Below are 24,096 nucleotides of genomic sequence, written 5' to 3'. Positions count from 1 at the left end.
ACATTGAAAAAGAACACCACAAGTTGATGTGGGTGCCTTTGCTGTCTGGAATTTAAAATTGCAATTGGCCAGACAAGTTTGAGAAAGGAGTGGGCAGGTCCCCTGTCTAATTTTAGCTGTCCTTGTCCTTTGCCCAGTCATATTCTTGATATGGCTACTTCTTCACTTACTAAAATCCAGGTACACAGATTTGAGCTCATCTCATGCCCAACTGGTTTAACTATTCATCATCAGATGCATCAATTCAAGCTGTCAAGAGAACTTGTCACGAGAACTGTCAAGTGAACTGTCAAGTGAAATGTCAACGTATATATAAAGAGCAGGACTTTTTTTTTTTTCTAAATATTTTTATTCTCCGTTTTCACATTTTGTTAAGAATTTACACCCCACCAACAAACAGTAAACGGTAATGAATACAATGTCAATCCCCTTTTCAACAACATTGATCCCATCCTCCCACCATCCCCCAAACAACAGCCCACCTGATAATATAAGCATCAAATAAAACAAACCCTCCCAAGGTGGAATAAAAAAGGAAAAAAGAAAAAGGAATCGGGAATCGCCTATAGTCACCATTGACATATACAGTCCACGCCCCAAGCTCCCCCCACCGCCCCCCCTCCACCAAGTTTCAATGACATCCAATCCCCGAAAGAGTATTGTGAATGACACCCATGAATTGTAGACACCCCCCCCAACATCGGTTCCTTCCCCCAGCTTTTCACCCCAGCTAGACTCACCGAAACCTGTTCTACCAGGCTCCGATGGCCGCAATTCCTCCCCCCACCTCACTCCTGTTCACTGGCCGGCTTAAACCAGCCAATGTGGAGGCCCCCGCCCGGGTCTCCTTCCCCCTTGCCCGGTCCCAGGAAAACCAAGAAATCCCCTTTCGCACACAACCCCCGCATACACACCCAAGCCCCAAAGAACCATCATTGCAAATGAAAGTCCCATCTCTTCCCTTGCCCACATATATACAGTGTCAACTCATTTAGTACATACACCAACATGCAGTGAAAAAATAAAGTTACATGAGGCTACATCGGTACATGACCATGTCTCAATTCTGCCACAGTCCTTCTGCCTTTGCAAACTCCTCCGCTGCTTCCGCCGTCCCAAAATAAAAGTCCTTGGATTTATAGGTCACCCTCAACTTAGCTGGATATACTATGCCACACTGCACCTTGCTCATGTACACTGCCTTCTTCACTGCCGGCTGAAGGCAGCCCGCCTCCTGGTGAGCTCCACCATAAGTCCTGGGATATGCATATACCAGCTTCAGCCCACTGCACCACCCGCTTCTGCTTTGCCCAGCACAGGACTTTCTCCTTCACGCTATATCTACGGAAACACAGAGTTACTATTCTTGGCGGCTCACTTGCCTTTGGTCTCGGCCTCCACGACTGATCAGCCCGATCCAGTTCATATCGAGAGGGATCCTCCCCCTCCCCCAATAGCTTTGCCAACATCGTGGCAAAATACTCTGTCGGCCTCAGGCCTTCCACCCCTTCGAGCAGACTCACAATACTCAGATCCTGTCACCTGGATCTGTTTTCCAGGTCTTCCATTTTGGCTCGCAGACTCTTGTTGGTCTCTATCACCCTCCGCAACTCATTCCCCATCGAGGTGAGTTGATCACTGTGCTGCGATAATGCCTCTTCCACTTCCCTCAGTGTCTCATCTTGCCTCTGCACCTCCGCCGCTGCACTTGATACCGCCGCCCTCACCAGGGCAATCGCCTCCTCGAGTAGCACTTTCAATACCACCCCCATCTCCTTCTTCATCGCTTCCATGTGTTTTGTGAACTGTTTTTCAAGTTCCACAGCCATCACCTTGGTCATTACTTCTGCTGTGAGCAATGCGGCTTCCCCTGGTGCTCCAGCCTCCGCTTTCCTTACAGTTCCTGCGCTGACTTTGTCACTCCCCGGCAGACTTCCGTTAACCCCCTTTTTCAAGGCCTTTTTTCTCCCAAACTTGGACATTTCCCCTCCCTGTGCCTTCTTACAGCCTTTTCAGTCTCCGTTGCCCCCGGGACCGGGCGTTAAAACTCTGAAATTCCTATTCCCAAGCGGGAGCCCTCCAGTCCGCAGCTGCCTCCCACCCGCCGTCACCAGAAGTCCAGAGCAGGACATTTATATAAGAAAAAACTGTCTGCAGTGTTTCAAAAAAATCAATGCTTGCTATTTCACTCTGTCTGTTGACATAAGCCTGAGCCCTATCACTGTGAGATAGTGTTGCATGATTGATTTCACTACCTATCATTATTACGGTGGGTGCTGTCAGTTCATCTTTTAATTGACAGCTCCAATTCAGGAGTTAGACAGATTTTTAATTAGTAATGAGTCGAAGGGTTACAGAGAACAGGAATTGAGGCCATGATGAGATAAGCCAGGATCGTACTGAATGGTGGATCAGGCTCGAGAGGGTAAATTGCCTATTCCTACTCCTAGTTTTTATGTTCTTAGAAATACATATTCTGTCTAATTCCACCTTCTAGCTCTTGGTCTGCAGTCCTGTAGGCAACAGCAGCATGCACAAATTTGGTGTTCTTGATTAATATGGGGATTTAATTAATAAAGGGATCAGGGGCTACGGGGAGAAGGCTGGAGAATGGGTATGAGAAACATATCAGCCATGATCAAATGGAAGAACAGACTCGATTGGCCGAATGCTCTAATTCTGCTCCTATATCTTATGGTCTTATGGTTAGAAACTCTTTGAAGGAGGATTATGAATGCAAATACTTGTTTTCATAAGGGATTAAATGAAGTTCAATGATGTGAATGGGTTTTTAAATCAATGACATTTTTTTGGAAATAGTGACTTCATTAACAGATACTTTTTTTTGTTTTTTTAAATAAATTTAGTGTACCCAATTATTTTTTTCCAATTAAGGGGCAATTTAGCGTGGCCAATCCACCTACTCTGCACATCTTTTGGGTTGTGGGGGTGAAACCCACGCAAACACGGGGTGAACGTGCAAACTCCACACAGACAGTGACCCAGGGCCGGGATTCGAACCCGGGTCCTCAGCGCCGTAGGCAGTAATGCTAACCACTGTGCCACCGTGCTGCCCCATTAATAGATACTTAAGAACTTTATTTAATCTCATAGTTAAGCATGGATCCTAATGTTTGCATAGGTACTTGGTGAGTTGGCATGGTAGAGGTAAGTTGACATGAAATGAAAATGAAAATCGCTTATTGTCACGAGTAGGCTTCAATGAAGTTACTGTGAAAAGCCCCTAGTCGCCACATTCCGGCGCCTGTCCGGGGAGACTGGTACGGGGATCGAACTGCTGCTGGCCTGCTTGGTCTGCTTTAAAAGCCAGCAATTTAGCCCAGTGAGCTAAACCAGCCCCTTGGAGGGTATGATGGGACATGGGGGTTGGAGGGGCTTAGGTTTGCATACAGGGTATATAAAGCCATTGGGGTGGGTGAAGGGCAAAGGATGGTGGGGCACGGCTTTATGTGAGATGGCATTTAAATTATATTAGAGTTATAAAGGCGCATTGGGGGTAGATGGGCATAGGTTGGCATAGAGGATATGATGGGTTATGGGAGTGGTTGAGGGGCATGGTTTAGCATGGAAGGTATGAGGGCCCATGGGGTGGGTCGTGGGCATAAGGTGGTATGGGTTGGCATGCATGGGGCATAGGGAATGAAAAAGGGCAGCTGAGCAGGTGAAGGATGGAGGGCTGCTTTTTGGTCTACTCGTTTTTTGATATATTCAACAAAATGGCAGAGCACGGAGGCTGGCCTTCTGCCCAGTCCACCTCCACACCCAGACGCCTCCAATCTCTTCCATGGTTGCTCACCACCACTCCCACTTTCACAGTTCTCTCTCTCTCTCTCCCCCCTCCCCCCTTAATTAGGACTTCTGGGGTACGTATTCCCAGGTAGGGTCTGCAAAACCAGGAACTGTGCCATTCAGGCCAAGCCTCTGCTGCTTCCCCACCTTCTCCTTGACTACCAAAGAAAATATTCTTCCACCCCAATACAGTGCACTGGAATTCCATGCCTAAACCTCCCCCTCCTCCTTAAAGACCCTCATTAAGATCAACCACTTTGAACACATTTTTTTGCCATTTTTCCTACATCACTCTTTCTGGCTCAGCATTATTATTTTGTTGTCTATGAAATGCTCTCTACATTAAAGTGCTGTTGGAAGATGCATGCATTTTAAGAGTTTACCAGAGACCTGGACCTGGAGCATCAGAGACCTGGAGTGATGTGACTCATACCCTGGGAGGGTGGGAAATGTGGAGGTGGGTGGGTAAGAATCCAACAATGGACCTGGCCACGTTCTGGGTGAATCGGGCCAGTTTGAGGGCCTCCCTGGCCCTCTGGGCTTGCCGGATCCTCACCCCTGCTGCCTATCCTGGAACCGCCGACTAGGCCCCAGATTCTTCCCCGGCCTCGTCCTCCAGACCCCGTTGGTCTGGCGCCTCCTCATCATCCTCGTCCCCGTCCCACTCTGCCTTCTCCTCTGAGGTGGCCACATGTTTTTTGGGGCTGGTTTAGCACCGGGCTAAATCGCTGTCTTTGAAAGCAGACCAAGGCAGGCCAGCAGCATGGTTCAATTCCCGTACCAGCCTCCTCGAACAGGCGCCGGAATGTGGCGACTAGGGGCTTTTCACAGTAACTTCATTTGAAGCCTACTTGTGACAATAAGCGATTTTCATTTCATTTCATTTTTTTTTCATTTATCATAGGTGCTATAAGTGGGAAGGAGAGGAAAGGTAACTGAGGACAGAGATTAGTCGTGAACTATTGCTGAAATAATCCTCATGAAGTTGAAATGTATAAACTCAGTCGAGTAAAGTGTGCATCCTGCTGGAACATTGGTGGTAACCCTTATACATTAGCCAACCAATACCTGGCAAGTGTCGTGTGTTCCGATTAGTGCTCAGGAGAATGACAATACTATGTACTGCATAGTTATGAGTTATTATCTGAACCTTCTCAAGACTAGGCCTTTGTGAACTACCCTGATTTAACAGCCCGAGATGCTGACATATTTACAACCACACATGAATGTTTCCTATGATTCTTTCTCGGGTGATGTGGTCTGGAACGACCTTCATGCACTGCTGTGCTTTATTGTACTCTATGACTAATTCTTGGACCTGGTTTCCAAATAGGTAACTGCCATCGAATAGCAGCTATGTCTATTTGTACTGAACATGTCAAAAGCCTGCATGTCTGCAAAGCACAATCCCTTAATGGAAGACACGAGTCCAGAATTGTTCACTGTGCTATAGCTCAAATGCTTGCATAAAATAGGAATGTAAGGAACTGGAGAAAGATCCAACAATGATCTGGCCGTCCTGCATTTTTAAAAACTTGCAATCATTCTGATACTTTTGTGCAGTTTTCCAAGGCTACTTGCCATGCCTTGGTTGGCTGGCTTCTCCAGGGGACATCTGGGGCTGGATTCTTCCGTCCCACCCGCCGCAGGAACACCACTGGCGAGGCGCGGACAATGGAGAAGTCCACTGACCTCGGGCGGGGTTCTCCGGTCGCCGGGCGGAAGCGGCCAGAGAATCCCGCCCCTGGTGTCAACATTGGATAACTGGATTCCTTATCTGAAAGTACGAGGTAATGTGAGATCTGGCGATTTTTTGCCAAGTTCATAGCTGGTAGGATCAGCATGAGGGAGAGAAAGCATGGGCATGGGCCTTGGTGCTTTGCTTGTTTCCGTGCCCCTTATTCTCCCTACCGTCGTCTTCCATCTTTCAGGAGTCCAGAATTAAGACCATAGTCATATTGGAGTCTAAATGTTTTATATAGGTCTAGCAAAATGTCTCGGCTTTTGTATTCTATGGCTCTGTGGCCCTATGGCCCTATGTAATATCCAGGCAGCAATATCCAAAACCCTTGAACCCCAAACACTGCAACAATATTTCCATGTACAAATTCGACCATTTTGAACTAACAGCCATCAATTCTATAGGCACATGACGCCTGGTTTCATACAAAACCTTCCAGAGAGTAGCATCCCTACCTTTGAGCCAGACGCTGCAGGTTAGAGTCCCACCCCAGGGCTTCCTGGCCAAGGAAGGTGCATTGATAACACGGTCAAACCGGTTGAATGTGTCAACTTGCAAATCCTTCCAAACATTTCAATGGTTCCTGGTCAGCCACACTTGATGAGGAGTGGGGCCCACTCAAGCTTTAAGCCTCTGGTGACAGGCTAGTGACTTGTTCCAGGAATTACTAGCTATGGAAACAGACGAACGTCTGCCTTACTGCACCACTAGATGCAGCAAGAGAACTGGAATGAAACTCTTACTAATGCCCAGAATTGAGCATTAAATTGAAGAGTAAAGTACTACAGATACTGGAAATCTGAAATAGAAACAGAATATGCTGGAAATACTAACAGGTCAGGCAACATATGTGGAAAGGAGAACTCAGTCAACACATCAGGTCCACAATCTGCACTAGTTTTGATGAGGTGTCACTGGCTTCTGTTTCTCTCTGCCCAAATGCTGTCAGATGTGCTGAGCATTTCCAACACTTCCCGTTTCTACTGGAGAAAAATTAACCCTCTTTGCCAGCCCTCCACAAAGCAATCGGACTTCTTGTGAACCTCTCATTCCCCATCAGCAAGAAAGTCAGCAGCAGCTGCCTGAGATCTGCTTTGGCACAACATTAAACATTCATTCAAAAAAAGTTAAAGTATGAAGAAAACATAAACAACTTTCTGAGCAAAATGAAAAATCAATGTCAAAGCAATAAATTGAGTAATTAATAAAAATGATCAAAAGGTGTCAAGCAGCAGAGTTAACAAATACATCTTTTTATGCCTTTTCTTCTAAGAAGCAGAGCTGGGAAGAGAAAGACTACGAAGTAAGTCCTGATCACCAGGGAATGGGAGGAGACCGGGATTGAGCTAAGGGGTTGGGTTTAACTAACGGCAAACTTGCATTTGCCTCTAACAGTGATCAATCTGAGCCAATCTCACATTCATACGCACGTGGGTGGTGTGTGTTTGTGTGTGGGTGGGGGGGGGCTCACTCCAATAAACCCTTATTAAACAGAACATTATCCCACAGCAGATCATCCACTGCGTGCTTGCGTACGAGCACATTGAGGCAGCCACTTGAGAGACGGTGGGGCTGCCCTGAGCCCAGGCCCCATGGCTCCAGTGATAAGCACCTTGTGCTCCCTCCTCTCCCGGTATCCTGAGTAGGATATCTTTGTGTTTTCAATGCGACTGTTAAAGAGAGCTCATGATTTGAACCTCCTCAGGATAAAAATAAACCATACATTTTCCTCGGTGTAAAGGGGGAAATTGGTTGAGAGCTTGTAGAGTGATATAGTATTTGGTCTTTTGATTCCCTCGGTCTGGAAATAATTTTTGAAATTCACTCCTGAATGCACTGCTGAAGTGCTCATTGATGCGACCATCAATTAACACGAGACGATTAGTAGAAGTGAACAGTGGTTTTAATAAGCTAGATCTGTACCTGCCTGCGACTGTTCTGTACTGAGTGCCGCCTACAGGCTGCAGATCTATATACCACCCCTGAGGGGGCGGAGCCACAGGCAGAGCCCACAAGGGCATCAACATAATACAATACAATACAGTGGCGAATTGTAGCAGTAATACGTTCACCACAGTCATCAACACCTTTGTCCACTTCATGGATTAACTGCAATTTTACTCAGGCCTTGAACGTCAGAGAGGTTTGAAGATTTCTCTATCTTTATACTTCAACTTTGGCATGAGTTCGCCTTTGAATTTCAATCTAGTCTCACCAGGGCCCTGTAATTTGGTATATAAGGGCTGCAATGTAATTTGATTAAGTCATTTAACTTTGTCTGTTGAAACAGAAACTCCTGCTCCTGTGTCTAATTTAAACTCTATGGGGTGTTCTTCCACTTTGAGTTTAATATTCCAGCATTTGTTCTCAGTATCATTTACCTCCTCCAGGAAAGTTACTTCCTTTTTCTGTGGTTCTTCCACTTCTTGGGTGCGGCTCTCCTTTAATATTTCCTCCCTTATTTTACAGGTTTTTGAGCGACAGTTTTCAAATGTCCTGAGCCCGATTCTCCGCCCCGCCATGCCACATTTCTGCCTCGACCCGGATTCTCCGTTACACTGGCCGATGAATTGGGTTTCCCATTGTGGGGCAGCCCCACGCCGTCAGGAAACCACCGGGCGCCAGCAAAATAGGGAATCCCGCCGGCGGAGAATCCCGCAGCCTATTTTTCCACACTTCCTCCCCCTGCTGGACATTCTTGGCACTTAGAACATAGAAACCCAGGGCAGCACGGTGGCACAGTGGTTAGCACTGCTGCCTATGGCACTGAGGACCCGGGTTTGAATCCCAGCCCTGGGTCACTGTCCGTGTGGAGTTTGCACATTCTCCCCGTGTCTGCATGGGTTTCACCCCCACAACCCAAAGATGTGCAGGGTAGGTGGATTGGTAACGCTAAATTGCCCCTTAACAGAGAAAATAGAGGGCAGCACGGTGGCCTAGTGGTTAGCATAACCGCCTCACGGCGCTGAGGTCCCAGGTTCGATCCCGGCTCTGGGTCACTGTCCGTGTGGAGTTTGCACATTCTCCCCGTGTCTGCGTGGGTTTCACCCCCACAACTCAAAAATGTGCAGAGTAGGTGGATTGGCCACGCTAAATTGCCCCTTAATTGGAAAAAATAATTGGGTAATCTAAATTTATTTAAAAAAAAACATAGAAAATAGAATCCCCACATTGGTAATGATCTTTCAGGAATCACTGGAGGCTGGGAGGGTTCCAGAGGACTGGAAATTGGCTCATGTAATACCGCTGTTTAAGAAGGGAGGGAGGCAGGAGATGGGAAATTATGGGCTGGTTAGCCTGACTTTGGTCATTGGTAAGATTTTAAGAGTCCATTATTAAAGATGAGATCGCGGAGTACTTCCAAGTATCATAGATCATAGAATTTACAGTGCAGAAGGAGGCCATTTGGCCCATTGAGTTGCACTGGCCCTTGGAAAGAGCAACCTACCTTTGCCCACACCCTCACCCATCCCATCCAACCCAACCTTTTTGGACACTAAGGGCAATTTAGCATGGCCAATCCACCTAACCTGCACATTTTTGGACTGTGGGAGGAAACTGGAGCACCCGGAGGAAACCCATGCAAAAACGGGGAGAACGTGCAAACTCCACACAGACAAGGACCCAGGCTGGGAATCGAACCTGGGATCTTGGAGCTGTGAAGCAACTTTCTAACTACTGTGCTACCGTGCCCCCCAAGTACCTGATAAAATAGGACTGAGTTAGCACGGCTTTATCAAAGGGAGGACATGACTGACAAATCTGTTAGAGTTCTTTGAGGAGGGAACAAGGTAGTTACACAAAGGATAACCAGTGGACATGATTTATTCAGATTTCCAGTAGGCCTTTGACAAGGTGCCACATAGGAGACTGTTAAATAAGAGCCCATGGTGTTGAGGGTAAGATCTGGCATGGATAGAGGATTGGCTGACTGGCAGAAGACAGAGTGTGTAGAAAGGAGTCTTTTTCAGGATGGCATCCGGTGATTAGTGGTGTCCCGGTGGTGTCCCTCGGACTTCCGGTTGCTGCTATGCGGAGCTCAGTCGCACGATCGGCAGCTCCCGCTAGAAACTGACTTTTGGGCTCTTTTTGGGGCCCCCAACGGCACTTTTTCGACGATTCCCAGTGTGGGAAGGGGACAGCAATATTCCCCCGGCACTGTATGGATTGGACCAGGAGTGGAGCGGTGAAAAAAGTGGAATTGGAGCAGAGAATGGTGCGAGGGAGGAAGGCCAAGATGGCGGCGGGTGGAGACCAGGCAGCGTGGGAGCAGTGGTCACAGGAGCAGCAGGAGTTTCTCCAGCGCTGCTTCACAGAGCTGAAGGCAGAGCTGCTGGAGCCGATGAAGGCGTCAATTGACAGGCTGCTTGGGACCCAGACGGCCCAAGGGGCGGCGATCCGGGAGGTCCGGCAAAAGGTCTCGGAGAATGAGGACGATATCTTGGGCATAGCGGTGAAGGTGGAGGCGCACGAGGCGCTCCATAAGAAATAGCAGGCGAAGCTCGAGGACATGGAGAACCAGTCGAGAAGAAAGAACCTGCGGATTCTGGGCCCCCCGGAGGGGCTGGAAGGATCGGATGTGGGTGCCTACGTGGTGACCATGCTGAACACGCTGACGGGCGCGGGGGCCTTCCAGGGGCCCCTGGAGCTGGAGGGGGCTCGAGTGCTGGCGAGGAGGCCCAAGCATAGCAAGCCGCCACGGGCGGTGCTAGTGCGGTTCCACCGGTTCGCGGACAGAGAATGTGTGTTAAGGTGGGCCAAGAAAGAGCGAAGCAGCAGGTGGGAGAACGCAGAGGTCCGGATTTATCGGGACTGGAGCGCGGAGGTGGCTAAAAAGCGGGTCGGGTACAATTGGGCTAAGGCGGTGCTGCACCGGAAAGGGGTGAAGTTCGGCATGTTGCAGCCGGAACGACTGTGGGTCATCTACAGGGACCGTCACCATTATTTCGAGACGCCGGATGAGGCGTGGACCTTTATTCTTTATTCAGGCCGAAAAGCTGGACTCAGTTTGAGGGCCGGGGACGAGGGGTCGCTGAGGGTGGATCGGTGGGACTGTTGTGTTATGTTTTGGGGGGATTTTGGTGGTTAGGTTGGGCAATGTTTCTTCTCTGTCTGTCGGGTGGGTTCGTGGGGGGGGGGGGGGGGGGGGGCAGGTATAAGCCTGTGGGTGTTGGTGGCTGGAAATGGGGATGGGGACCCGCGGGGGGGGGAGAGACCCGGGCCAGGGGAATTAGGACTGGGCTTGGAAAGGCAGCATTGCCAGAGGGGTGGGGTGGGGTGGGTGGAAAGCGCAGGCTTTTTCCCGCACTAAGAGTGGAAAGGGGCGGGGCCGGTGCTGGAAAGCGCGGGCTTTTTCCCGCGCTGAGAGTGGAGGGGGGGCAGAGGGGGGGTTGGGGAGGTGGGGAGAGCCCGTTGATGGACAGGAGGGGGGAGGGGAGATTCCCACACTGGGGGGGCCGACGGAGCGGCGGGAGTGGCCGGGGTCAGCAGGAGTCGGCTGACTCACGGGAGTGCAATGGGGGGAGCAATGCAGCTAGGGGGAGACCCAGCCGGGGGAGACCTAGCTGGGGGGGGGACCGGTTTGCTGCTCGAATGGCCATGGGGGAGCTGGAGTCTGTAGAGGAGGTCGGGCGGGGGTCTGCTGCTGGGAGGAAGGAGAAGTGCGGGGGGCGCGAGCACGTGGCTGGCCTAGAAAGAGTTTATGGCTAGTCGGCGGGGGGGGGGGGGGGGGGGGGGGGGGGGCAGCCCCCTGATCCGGCTGATAACCTGGAACGTAAGAGGCCTGAACGGGCCGGTCAAACGGGCCCGTGTGTTCGCGCACCTGAAGGAGCTGAAGGCAGATGTGGTCATGCTCCAGGAAACGCATCTGCGGGTGGCAGATCACGTAAGGCTGAGAGAGGGGTGGGTAGGGCAGGTGTTCCATTTGGGGCTGGATGCAAAAAAAATCGGGGGGGGGGGGGGGGGTGGCGATTTTGGTGGGGAAGCAGGTGTCGTTTGAGGCTTGAGCATCGTGGCAGACAATGGAGGTAGGTATGTGATGGTGAGTGGTAAGCTGCAGGGGGTGCGGGTGGCTTTGGTAAAGGTATACGCCACGAATTGGGACGATGCGGGGTTCATGCGGCGCATGTTGGGTCAGATCCCGGACTTGGAGACAGGGGGCTTGATAATGGGGGGGGACTTCAACACGATGCTGGATCCGGCATTAGATCGCTCTAGGTCTAGGACGGGCAGGAGGCCGCCGGCGGCCAAGGTGCTGAGGGGGTTTATGGACCTAATGGGAGGAGTGGATCCATGGAGGTTTGCGAGTCCGGGGGCCAGGGAATTTTCATTCTTCTCCCATGTTCATAAGGCCTACTCTCGGATTGACGTTTTTGTAATGAGCAGGACGCTGATTCCGAGGGTGGAGGACACGGAGTATTCGGCGATAGCCATCTCTGACCATGCCCCGCACTGGGTGGACCTCGAGCTGGGGGAGGAGAGGGACCAACGCCCGCTATGGCGCTTGGAGGTGGGGTTGTTGGCGGACGAGGAGGTGTGCGGGCGGGTCCGGGGGTGTATAGAGAGGTACCTGGAGGCCAATGATAACGGGGAGGTGCAGGTAGGGGTGGTCTGGGAGGCGCTGAAGGCGGTGGTCAGGGGAGAGCTGATCTCCATCAGGGCCCACAAAGAGGGGAAGGAGAGGAGAGAGAGGGAGAGGCTTGTGGGGGAGATGGTACGAGTGGATGGGAGGTACTCAGACACCCCTGAGGAGGGATTACTTAAGGAGCAGCGTAGCCTCCAGTTTGACCTGTTGACCACCAGGAAGGCGGAGGTGCAGTGGAGGAAGGGGCAAGGGGCGGTGTACGAGTACGGACCGAAGGCTAGCCAGATGCAGGCACACCAGCTTCGGAAGCTGGAGGCAGCGAGGGAGATCGGGGGTGTGAGGGAGGGAGGGGGAGCACGGTGCGAAGTGCGGTGGGTATTAATGGGGTCTTCAGGGACTTCTACGAGCGACTGTATCGGTCTGAGCCCCCATCGGAGGAGGGGGGGATGCGCCGGTTTTTGGACCGGCTGAGGTTCCTGAAGGTAGAGGAGGGGCAGGTGGCGGGGCTGGGGGAACTGGTCAAGGGACTAGGGAGTATGCAGACGGGGAAGGCACCGGGGCCAGATGGGTTCCCGGTGGAATTCTATAGGAAGTACGTGGACCTATTGGACCCGTGCTGGTAAGGACTTTCAACGAGGCAAGGGAGGAGGGGGTCCTGTCCCCGACGATGTCTAGGGTGCTGATCTCTCTAATTTTGAAGCGGGACAAGGACCCCTGACAGTGTGGGTCGCATAGCTGATTTCACTCCTTAACGTGGATGCAAAACTTCTAGCAAAGATATTGGCCATGAGGATCGAGGACCGTGTCCCAGGGGTCATACACGAGGATCAGACGGGTTTTGTGAAGGGGAGGCAGTTGAATACCAACGTACGTAGGCTCCTGAATGTAATCATGATGCCGCCGGTGGAGGGGGAGGCAGAGATAGTGGCGGCTATGGACGCGGAGAAGGCCTTTGATAGGGTGGAGTGGGGGTGACCTGTGGGAGGTGTTGAGGAGGTTTGCGTTCGGGGATGGGTTCGTTAGCTGGGTGAGGCTGCTGTATGAGGCCGGTGATGTCCCTCAAGGGTTGATGCTGGGACCACAACTTTTCACAATATACATTAACGATCAGGAAGAAGGAATTGAAGACACTGTTGCTAAGCTTGCAGATGATACAAAGATATGTAGAGGGACAGGTAGTATTGAGGAAGCTGGGGAGCCACAGAATGACTTGGATGGACTAGGAGAGTGGGCAATGAAGTGGTAGATGGAATACATTGTGGAAAAGTGTGAGGTTATGCACTTTGGAAGGAGGAATAGAGGCATAGACTATTTTCTAAATGGGGAAATGCCGAGGAAATCAGAAGCACAAAGGGACAGAGGAGTCCTTGTTCAAGATTTGCTTAAGCTTATCATGCAAGTTCAGACAGCAGTTAGGAAGGCAAATGCAATGTTAGTATTCATGTTGAGAGGGCTAGAATACAAGAGCAGCGATGTACTTCTGAGTCTGTATAAGGCTCTGGTCAGAACCCATTTGTAGTATTGAGAGCAGTTTTGGGCCCCGTATCTAAGGAAGGATGTGCTGGCCTTGGAAAGGGTCCAGAGGAGGTTCACAAAAATGATCCCTGGAATGAAGAACTTGTCGTATGAGGAACGGTTGAGGACTCTGGGTCTGTACTAGTTGAAGTTTAGAAGGATGAGGGGGGGTCTTATTGAAAGTTACAGGATACTGCGAGGCCTGGATAGAGTGGACGTGGAGAGAATGTTTCCATTGCAGGAAAAACTAGAAGCAGAGAACACAATCTCAGAATAAAGGGACGATCCTTTAAAACTGAGATGAGGAGGAATTTCTTCAGCCAGAGGGTGGTGAATCTGTGGAACTCTTTGCTGCAGAAGGCTGTGGAGGCCAAATCACTGAGTGTCTTTAAGACAGAGATAGATAGGTTCTTGATTATTTAGGGGATGAGTGGTCATGGGGAGAAGGCAGGAGAATGGGGATGAGAAAATATCAGCCATGATTGAATGGTGGAGCAGACTCGATGGACCGAGTGGCCTAATTCTGCTCCTATGTCTTATGGAAAAGCAAATATAGCTATAAAAAAAAATCCAAATGGAGTCACTCCTGCAGCCAGTGGGAATCACCTCGGTTTTCCCCTCCTGAGAGCACTTATTCCTGTTTCTGGCGAATCGCGGTCACTATGTACATATTACTTCCTATGCACTCCAGGGGCGGGATTCTCCGTCAGCTGACGCCGGAATCGGGAAACTCAACTGGGCGGAGACTCGGTTTTGATGCCGAAATCATGGTGGTGTCAGGTTTCACGGCATATTACAAATTTCTGCTGCCTCGACAGCAGCGTCAATGCATCCCAATCCGCACGTACAGTAAATATCTTTGGGGACTTCCAGTTGCGGCTATGCGGAGCTAAGCCACACATTCGGCAGCTCCTGCTATTTAGGGACTTTTGGGCCGTTTCGAGGGCCCCAAACGGAGCTGTTTCTACGCATCCCGGTGGGGGAAGGTGCCTGGAAGAACTTGCCCCACACTATATGGTGCTCACCTGGAGTGGGAAGAAGAAAAAGGCTGCAGTAACTCCCCCAAAAAAACGGGGGAAGAAAAACAAAATGGCGGCCGGCACTCCTGCTATTTAGGGACTTTTGGGCCGTTTTGAGGGCCCCAAACGGCGCTGTTTCTACACATCCTAGTGGGGGAAGGTGCCTGGAAGAACTTGCCCCACATTATCTGGTGAAAAAGGCTGCAGTAACGCCCCCCAAAAAACGGGTGAAAAAAAACAAAATGGCGGCCGGCGCTCCCGCTATTTAAGGGCTTTTGGGCTGTTTTGAGGGCCCCAAACAGTGCTGTTGCTACATATCCCGGTGGGGGAAGGTGCCTGGAAGAACTTGCCCCACACTATATGGTGAAAAAGGCTGCAGAAACGCCCCAAAAAAAACGTGGGAAGAAAAACAAAATGGCGGCCGGCGCAACACCCGAGGACTGGTGGAAGTGGGCGCAGGAGCAACAGGCCTCGCTCCTACGTTGTTTTGCTGAGCTGAAGGCTGAGCTGCTGGACTCCATGAATGCAACTGCGACCAAGCTGCTTGGGACCCAGGCGGCACAGGAGGAGTCTATTCGGGAGTTGCAGCGGCAGGCCGTTGAAAGAGAGGAGGAGGCCGTGGTCCTCGTTGGGAAAGTGGAGTTGCACGAGGCACTTCATAAAAAGTGGCAGGACCGCTTGGAGGAGCTGGACGTTCGCACGAGGCGAAAGAATCTGAGGATCCTGGGCCTGGCGGAGGGGCTGGAGGGGTCGGATCTCCCGGCGTATGTGACCACGTTGTTGAGCTCGTTGATGGGAGCAGGGTCCTTCCATTTGCCCCTGGAGCTCGAGGGAGCGCACAGAGTGATGGCCAGGAGGCCCAAGGCAGATGAGCCCCCGAGGGCGGTGCTGGTGCGGTTCCACCGATTCAGTGACCGGGAGTGTGTGCTGCGCTGGGCCAAGAAAGAGAGGAGCAGTAAATGGGAGAATTCGGTAGTGAGGATCTACCAGGACTGGAGTGCGGAAGTGGCTAAGCGGCGGGCCAGGTTCAACCGGACGAAGGCGGTGCTTCATGCTAAGCAGGTCAGGTTTGGAATGCTGCAGCCTGCGCGCCTGTGGGTGACATACAAGGACCGGCACCACTACTTCGAGTTCCCGGAGGAGGCGTGGGCCTTTGTACAGGCGGAGAAGCTGGACTTGAACTAGGGCCTGGGAACATACTTTGGCCGGCGTTGTTTCCGCTGTGGCTGTTTTGTTCCAACTGTTTCAACTTTTTCAACTTCGAAATGTGTGTTATGTATGCTGGTTTTCTTTTTGCTCTGTTTACGGGTGGGTTTGTCTGTTGGGTATGGTTGTGGGGTAGGTGGGGAGTGTTGGGGGTTTGTGTTCTATATGTTCTCTTCTGTACGGGGCTGGGGATTGAGGGGAAACTGGATTTTGGGGAACTGCGTCAGAAGGATGGGGTGTGGCATTGTGAAAGCGCGGGCTTTCCTCTGGTTTCCCGCGCTGCGGGGCAGGGGGGTGGAGCTTGCGATGGGGGAAGGGCCTCTACGGGTCTTTTTTCCCGCGCTGCAATAATGCCAAGGAGGTGTGGCAAGAGGGGGATGACCCCAAGCCGGGAGGGGATAGGTTTTGGCGGGAGCTGCCGGGGTCAGCAGAAGTCAGCTGACTCACGGAAGTACCATGGAGGGTGCGTCGCGGCTAGGAGGGGTCCTAGCCTGGGGGGGGGAGGGGGGTGGGGGGGGATACCGGGTTGCTGCTGGAACGACTAGGAAGGAGCCGATGAGGGCCGGGGGGGAAGAGGAGAGGCGCTATCGCCATGGGGAACGGGTCGAGCGGGGTATGCTGGCCTGGGGCGAACATCTGCCAAGCTATGGCTAGTCGGCAGGGGAGGGGGGCGGGTTGCCCTCTGATCCGGCTGATTACCTGGAACGTGAGGGGGCTGAACGGGCCGGTTAAGAGAACCAGGGTGGTCTCCCATCTAAGGGGGTTGAAGGCGGACGTGGCTATGCTCCAGGAGACCCACCTGAAGGTGGCGGACCAGGTCCGTCTGAGGAAGGGGTGGGTGGGGCAGGTTTATCATTCAGGATTGGACGCAAAGAACCGGGGGGTGGCGATTCTAGTGGGGAAGAGGGTGGCGTTTGAGGCGGCTGAGGTGGTGTCGGACAAGGAGGGCAGATATATCATGGTGAGGGGTAGGCTGCAGGGAGAGAAGGTGGTGCTGGTGAACGTATATGCCCCGAATTGGGATGATGCTGGCTTCATGAGGCGCTTGTTGGGCCGCGTCCCGGACCTGGAGGCAGGGGGCCTGATCATGGGGGGAGATTTTAACACAGTGCTGGATCCCACACTGGACCGGTCCAGTTCAAGGACGGGTAGGAGACCGGCGGCGGCCAAAGTGCTGAGGGGATACATGGACCAGATGGGAGGAGTGGATCCCTGGAGGTTTGGGAGACCGAGAGCGCGGGAGTATTCCTTTTTCTCTCACGTCCATAGGGTTTATTCCCGGATAGACTTTTTTGTCCTGAGCAGGGGGTTGATCCCGAGGGTGCAGGATGCCGAGTATTCGGCCATAGCGATTTCGGACCATGCCCCGCACTGGATTGATCTGGAGATGGGGGAGGCGCGGGACCAGCGCCCGCTCTGGCGCCTGGATGTGGGGATGCTGGCGGAGGAGGAGGTGTGTAAGAGGGTTCAGAGAAGCATTGAGGGGTATCTGGTTACCAATGATACGGGGGAGGTCCAGGTGGGGATGGTCTGGGAGGCTCTGAAAGCAGTGATCCGGGGGGAGCTGATCTCCATCCGGGCCCACAGGGAAAGGAAGGAGAGGAAGGAGAGGGAGAGACTGGTGGGAGAGCTTCTGGAGGTGGACAGGAGATATGCGGAGGCACCGGAGGAAGGGTTGCTGGGAGAACGGCGCAGGTTGCAGGCCAATTTTGACTTGCTGACCACCAGAAAGGCGGAGACACAGTGGAGGAGGGCGCAGGGTGCGGTATATGAGTATGGAGAGAAGGCGAGCAGGATGTTGGCGCATCAGCTCCGTAGGCGAGATGCGGCTAGGGAAATTGGGGGAGTGAAGGATGGGGGTGGAAATGTAGTGCAGAAGGGGACAGAAGTAAACGGGGTCTTTAGGGACTTTTACGAGGGATTGTACCGGTCGGAACCTCCGAGGGGGAGAGAGGGGATGGAGAGCTTCATGAACAGGCTATGTTTCCCAAGGGTTCAAGAGAGGCTGGTTGAGGGGCTGGGGGCGCCGATAGAGTTGGAGGAGCTAGTCAGGGGGATCGGGCAAATGCAGTCAGGTAAGGCCCCGGGGCCGGACGGGTTCCCGGCAGAATTTTACAAAAAATATGCGGACCTGGTGGGTCCCCTGCTGGTGCGAACTTTCAATGAGGCGTGGGAGGGGGGGGCTTTGCCCCCGACGATGTCGCGGGCACTGATCTCTTTGATCCTAAACGGGATAAGGACCCCTTGCAGTGCGGATCATATAGGCCTATTTCACTCCTTAACGTAGACGCTAAGTTGCTGGCGAAGATCCTGGCTACCAGGATAGAGGATTGTGTGCCAGAGGTAATTCATGAAGATCAGACAGGGTTTGTCAAGGGGCGGCAGCTCAACACGAATGTGCGGAGACTGCTCAATGTTATCATGATGCCGGCAGTGGAGGGGGAGGCGGAGATAGTGGTGGCGCTGGATGCAGAGAAGGCGTTTGATAGAGTTGAATGGGGGTACCTATGGGAGGTGCTGGAGAGGTTTGGATTTGGGGAGGGATTCATCAAATGGGTGAGGCTGCTTTACGCGGCGCCGATGGCGAGTGTAGTCACAAATGGAAGGAGATCGGAGTATTTTAGGCTTTATCGTGGGACCAGGCAGGGGTGTCCCCTGTCCCCCCTGCTCTTTGCACTGGCGATTGAACCGCTGGCCATGGCGTTGAGGGAGTCAGGGAAGTGGAGGGGTCTGGTGCGGGGGGGGGAGGAGCACCGGGTATCGCTGTATGCAGACGACCTGCTGTTATATGTGGCGGACCCAGAGGGGGAATGCCGGGGGTGATGGAACTGTTAGCGGAATTTGGGGGCTTCTCGGGCTATAAGCTGAACTTAGGAAAGAGCGAGGTATTTGTAGTGCACCCGGGAGATCAGGAGGAGGGAATTGGGAGGCTCCCCTTCAGGAGGGCAGTGAAGAGTTTCAGGTACCTGGGGGTGCAGGTGGCCAGGAGTTGGGGGGCTCTTCATAGCTTAACTTCACCAGACTAGTGGAACAGATGGAGGAGGAATTTAAAGGTGGGACATGGTGCCGCTATCGCTGGCGGGCAGAGTGCAATCCGTCAAAATGACGGTTCTCCCGAGGTTCTTGTTCCTCTTCCAGTGCTTGCCCATCTTTATCCCTAGGGCCTTTTTTAAAAGAGTGACCAGCAGCATCATGGGATTTGTTTGGGCGCATGGCACCCCAAGGGTGAAGAGGGTCTTCTTGGAGCGGAGTAGGGATGGGGGGGGGCTGGCGTTGCCCAACCTCTCGGGGTATTACTGGGCGGCCACGTGTCGATGGTGCGTAAGTGGGTGATGGAGGGGGAGGGGGCAGCATGGAAACGGATGGAGAGAGCGTCCTGTGGGGATACAAGCCTGGGGGCCCTGGTAACGGCGCCATGGCCGCTCCCTCCCACGAGGTATACCACGAGTCCGGTGGTGGCGGCTACCCTCAGATTGGGGGCAGTGGAGGCGACATAGGGGAGAAGTGGGGGGCTCGATGGAGGCTCCGTTAAGGGGGAACCATAGGTTCGTCCCGGGGAACATGGATGGGGGATTTCGGGGATGGTATAGAGCGGGCATTAGACAGCTGAAGGACCTGTTTATCGACGGAAGGTTTGCGAGCCTGGGGAGTTGGAAGAGAAATTTGGGCTCCCGCCGGGAAACATGTTTAGATATCTGCAGGTAAAGGCATTTGCTAGACGGCAGGTGGAGGGATTCCCTGCGCTCCCCGCGAAGGGGGTGAGTGACAGGGTGCTCTCGGGGGTCTGGGTCGGGGAGGGGAAGATATCCGATATCTACAAGCTTATGCAGGAGAAGGAAGAGGCGTCAGTAGAGGAGCTGAAAACGAAGTGGGAGGGGGAACTGGGGGAACAGATCGAAGACGGGACATGGGCTGATGCCCTGGAGAGGGTAAATTCTTCCTCCTCGTGTGCGCGGCTTAACCTCATCCAATTCAAGGTGCTGCATAGGGCCCACATGACTGGGACGAGGATGAATAGGTTCTTTGGGGGTGAAGATAGGTGTGCCAGGTGCTCGGGGAGTCCAGCGAACCATGCCCATATGTTCTGGGCATGCCCGGCATTGGAGGAGTTCTGGAAGGGGGTGGCGAGGACGGTGTCAAGGGTGGTGGGATCCAGGGTCAAGCCAGGATGGGGACTCGCGATCTTTGGGGTTGGGGTAGAGCCGGGAGTGCAGGAGGCGAAAGAGGCCGGTGTGCTGGCCTTTGCGTCCCTAGTAGCCCGGCGAAGGATTTTGCTACAGTGGAAGGACGCGAGGCCCCCAAGCGTGGAGACCTGGATCAATGACATGGCGGGCTTTATTAAGCTTGAGAAGGTTAAATTCGCCCTGAGAGGATCGGTGCAAGGGTTCTTTAACGGTGGCAACCTTTCCTCGACTTTCTGGCTCAACGATAGGGTACTGGGACAGTAGCAGCAGCAACCCGGGGGGGGGGGGGGGGGGGGGGGGGGGGGGTGGGGGGGGGGGGGGGGGGGGCGTTGATTATGTTAGCTTATTTTATTTAAATTTGATTTATCTAATTTTAATTTATGGTTAAGTTCTCTTGTTTGGGGGGGGGGTGGGGAATGTGATACATGTGATGTTACGGTATGGGGGGAATTGTGGGTGTATGGGGCTGTTAGTTGCATATTACTGCTTTTTGCTATACTTTTTGTTATATTTTCTGCAAAAAATTCCAATAAAAAAAATTAAAAAAAAAAAAAAAAAAAAAAGTAAATATCTTTGGCATATCATTAGCGGGCCTGACCCGATATTCTCTGGAGCCTCCGCAATTCTCCGCCTCCACCGGGACAAATTCCCGACGGCGAGGTTCACGTGTGCTTTTAAAAATCGTGAAACAGGTGCCGCTGAGGGAGAGGGCGAGGGTACGGAAAGTGTCCAGCATTTCCATAGTTTGCTGACAGTCGCGGCGCTGGCCAGGGGGCTCCTGCCAGGGCCGGAGATGTAGCGGGGGTTGGCCAGGAGGTGGGCTGTGGGGTCGGGGTGGATGGGCACAGAACACCATTGTCGTGTCCTGCAAGACAGACATGCAGCTACGCACGTTGCTGATGCTCTCTGTGAACCGAGGGCCATAGGTCGTATGGGTGTTCCCAGATCACTGGAGCCCTCTAGCTCCAGCTGACCTATCAGCGGGATGGGCGTGCTCCAGCACAACAGTGCCATCTTGGGATGGTGTGTGTGTGGGGATTGTAATGTGTATATGCGGCTGGCTGCAGCTTGTCAGCCACGGACCCGGCGAATCCCACATTGATTGGAATCGATTGTGTTCCATGTGGCGTCAGTGCTAACCCCTCTACAATCGCTGAATCGGTTCAAGAGTGACGCAAGTTTTGCTGTCATGGAAGTCCGTGAATCCTGCCCAAAGCAGGAAGTGGGCTGATGTAATGATGCATTTACTCTACACCCAGCCATCTGATTATCTATCTCATTGCTGGCTGTGGGACTTTGCTGTTTGTAAATTCGCTGTTATATTTTCCTGCATCACAACACTGACTACATTTCAAAAGTCAATTGTTGGCTGCAGAATTTTTGTTGGGGCATTCAGAAGACTTGAACAACATTATACATGTAATCGTTTTTTTTGTTATTTTCACATAGCACTTATTGCTTTCTTAACTGTACTCTATATATGTTGAGTAATGGTCTGAAACCAATAGAACCTTCAAAGAGACTCCTAAAGCTGCCTGTGCCTTCAAGAATATATTATTTCATCAAATGGCTATCTAGTTTCTGTGCTCTGTGCACCGTTTCATCTCATCCTAATCAGTTCTCCCCCTTCCTGCCATCAACAGCTTCTCATGCATTTGTGCAACTCCCAAGACTACAAAAGAGTCTTTCTGTTGTTTGCCTGCAGGCAGAAGAACCGCTGTCAGCTTTCAAATTACATTCGTCTCCGGAATGCCTAAGCACTGAAATTTGAAATTCACATTCTTTTGGACATTCTTTTGGATCCTTTCTGAGCTTAATGTATGTTCTCTTCTTTTATTCCACTTAGTTATAATAATAATATTCTAATAATCGCTTATTGTCACAAGTAGGCTTCAATGAAGTTACTGTGAAAAGCCCCTGGTTGCCACATTCCGGCGCCTGTTCGGGGAGGCTGGTACGGGAATTGAACCCGCGCTGCTGGCATTGCTCTGCATTACAAGCCAGTTGTTGAGCACTTATTTGATTTGAGAAAACGCATCATGGAAATGGACAGAAGACCTGCTCCCTGTTATGTGAAATTCACCTAGGACGGATTCTCTCTCCAATTTTCTGTTCCTTCTGACAGGGATTTTATAAGCACTGTTGTAAAATGTAGACTGGGAATTCAATATTTGGAATATTGGACATCCATCTAAGTCTGTGCTCTGCTGCAAAGGCATCAGTTAGTTCCTAACAGGTTCAAAGTAATTAGTTTCATTTGCTAACAAGGAACAAAGAACAGTTTAGGTGTATGTTTTATTATATGTACTGAGATCTATGAAAAGCATAATCCAATCTTATTCACTAGGTGAATTGACAGAGAATGACCCTCCTGCAAAATGTTCAAACTTACCCAATATAGTTTGTCCTCAGAGAAATCTCCAGTTCGCGCAGTACTTGTGTTGATTCTTGCACTCTTCTTCTGAACTTCTGCAAATATTTAATTGAAAACATTTAGGATGACAGTGGATCATCAATTAAAAACTATAATAGATAACTTACCTTGCAGGGTGTTCAGTTGCCGAATTTATGAATCCGACACACATCATAGCAACGAGAAAATGTGTCGAACATAAAACAAGGTATGATGTTACTGATAGGTTGAACCATACGCGGTCATCTGTTGCTGCTCCTATATAAAGTACCTACACTATTGTGCAAAGAATGAAACTATTTTAATCACTTAACACAAGAAGAAAACTACATCCTTGCAGGGTCTACAGAGACAGATGGTTGGTATTGTCGTCCCTGGAGGGTGTAAGTTATGCCAAGAATGAAGAAGGTCTTGCACTCTCTTTGTTTCGCATTCTATGTATGTCAAAGGAACGCAGTGACATGGTGTAAATTTAGGTGGAGAGGGACAAGGTTCTGTGTAGGAACCTGATGGCTATCAAGGCCATACTGACAAACAGTCAAAATGTGTTGTGAAAAAATTAATTTTTCTTCCCCAATCCCCACCCTGCTTTATTTTATTGAATATGCTTTCTCAGGTCAAAGTAGAAGACCACAGTGGCTTTCCACGCAAAAAGTCATTGCTGGCACACACTTTGAGGGGCTTCACACTTAGGCCCAAATTTCCACTGAGTCAGAAGGACTTCATGCCTCAGCCAAGATGGAGCCAGAGCCCCAATTCTGGAAGTACCACCCCGGAACCCAGCACCTACCCACTGAGCGGGCGTGGGGGGAGCAAGGGGTAGGAGGTATTGCACACAGAGGCAACAGCACATTTAAAAGTGCAGCTGCCTTCAATCAGAAGCAATTTTTGTAACCGGGATTTCCAAAACACAACTCATGGGATTTAGACATTAGGGGAAAAGATCTAAACCAACCAGAGTTCTTTGGAGAGGTCAGGATTCCTTTTGGATTGTTAACACCAGAAGTTAATGTGAAGAAAAGAAGCAGGATTCTCCGTTTGGGAGACCACGAGCAGGATTCTCCGTTGCCCGACGCCGATATCGTAATCGGCAATCTGGCGGAGAATTGACTCCGACGCCCAAATCAGGGGCGGTGGCGGTTTGACGCCAGTCAGCCATGCTCCCCACCCTTAGAAATGGCATAATCGTGTTGCGCGGCCGGCCCTCCCATGATGCTCCACCCCCAATGGGCTGAGTTCCCAACTGCGCAAGACACGTGTGGTCTCAGCGGTCGGGAATGTGGCATGGCGGCTCTGGACTGTGCCCAGCGCCACCACACTCGGACAGGATCCATGCCACTGGCCAGGGAGGCTTCTGCAAGAGGTGGGGGGACTGGTGGGGGATGGCCAGGGGGTGGCCTGTGGAGTCGTGGACGGCGGATCAGATCTGCACACGTCCGCCACCATGTTGCATGGCGCAACCGCTGTAGGTCGTCAACCGTGTGCATGCATGGCCCGGAACCCGGCCATCCTCTGGCCGTTTCTGGCGCGGGAGGCGGGGGTTTCACCTGGCATCACTGCTACCTCCTCACCAGTCCTGGAATCGGCGAGGATCGCCGCCGGTCTTTTCATTGCAAACCTCCTGC

The 24,096-nt window shown here is 51.8% G+C and overlaps 1 protein-coding gene across 13 annotated transcripts in view; it reads right to left on the bottom strand.

Moving 5' to 3' along the window:
• LOC119961940 (formin-like protein 2) overlaps positions 1 to 24,096 on the bottom strand; it is a 314,356-nt gene that overhangs the window by 100,809 nt on the left and 189,451 nt on the right. For all 13 annotated transcript variants that reach the window (XM_038789533.1, XM_038789532.1, XM_038789536.1 and 10 more), the window contains exon 4: positions 22,451 to 22,527. In XM_038789533.1, the coding sequence (XP_038645461.1) occupies positions 22,451 to 22,527 (77 nt within the window). The remainder of the gene's footprint in view (positions 1 to 22,450; positions 22,528 to 24,096) is intronic.

Source organism: Scyliorhinus canicula, chromosome 2, assembly GCF_902713615.1.
Source record: "Scyliorhinus canicula chromosome 2, sScyCan1.1, whole genome shotgun sequence".
Classification (NCBI taxonomy): domain Eukaryota; kingdom Metazoa; phylum Chordata; class Chondrichthyes; order Carcharhiniformes; family Scyliorhinidae; genus Scyliorhinus; species Scyliorhinus canicula.
This window is presented reverse-complemented; position numbering and strand designations above follow the sequence as displayed.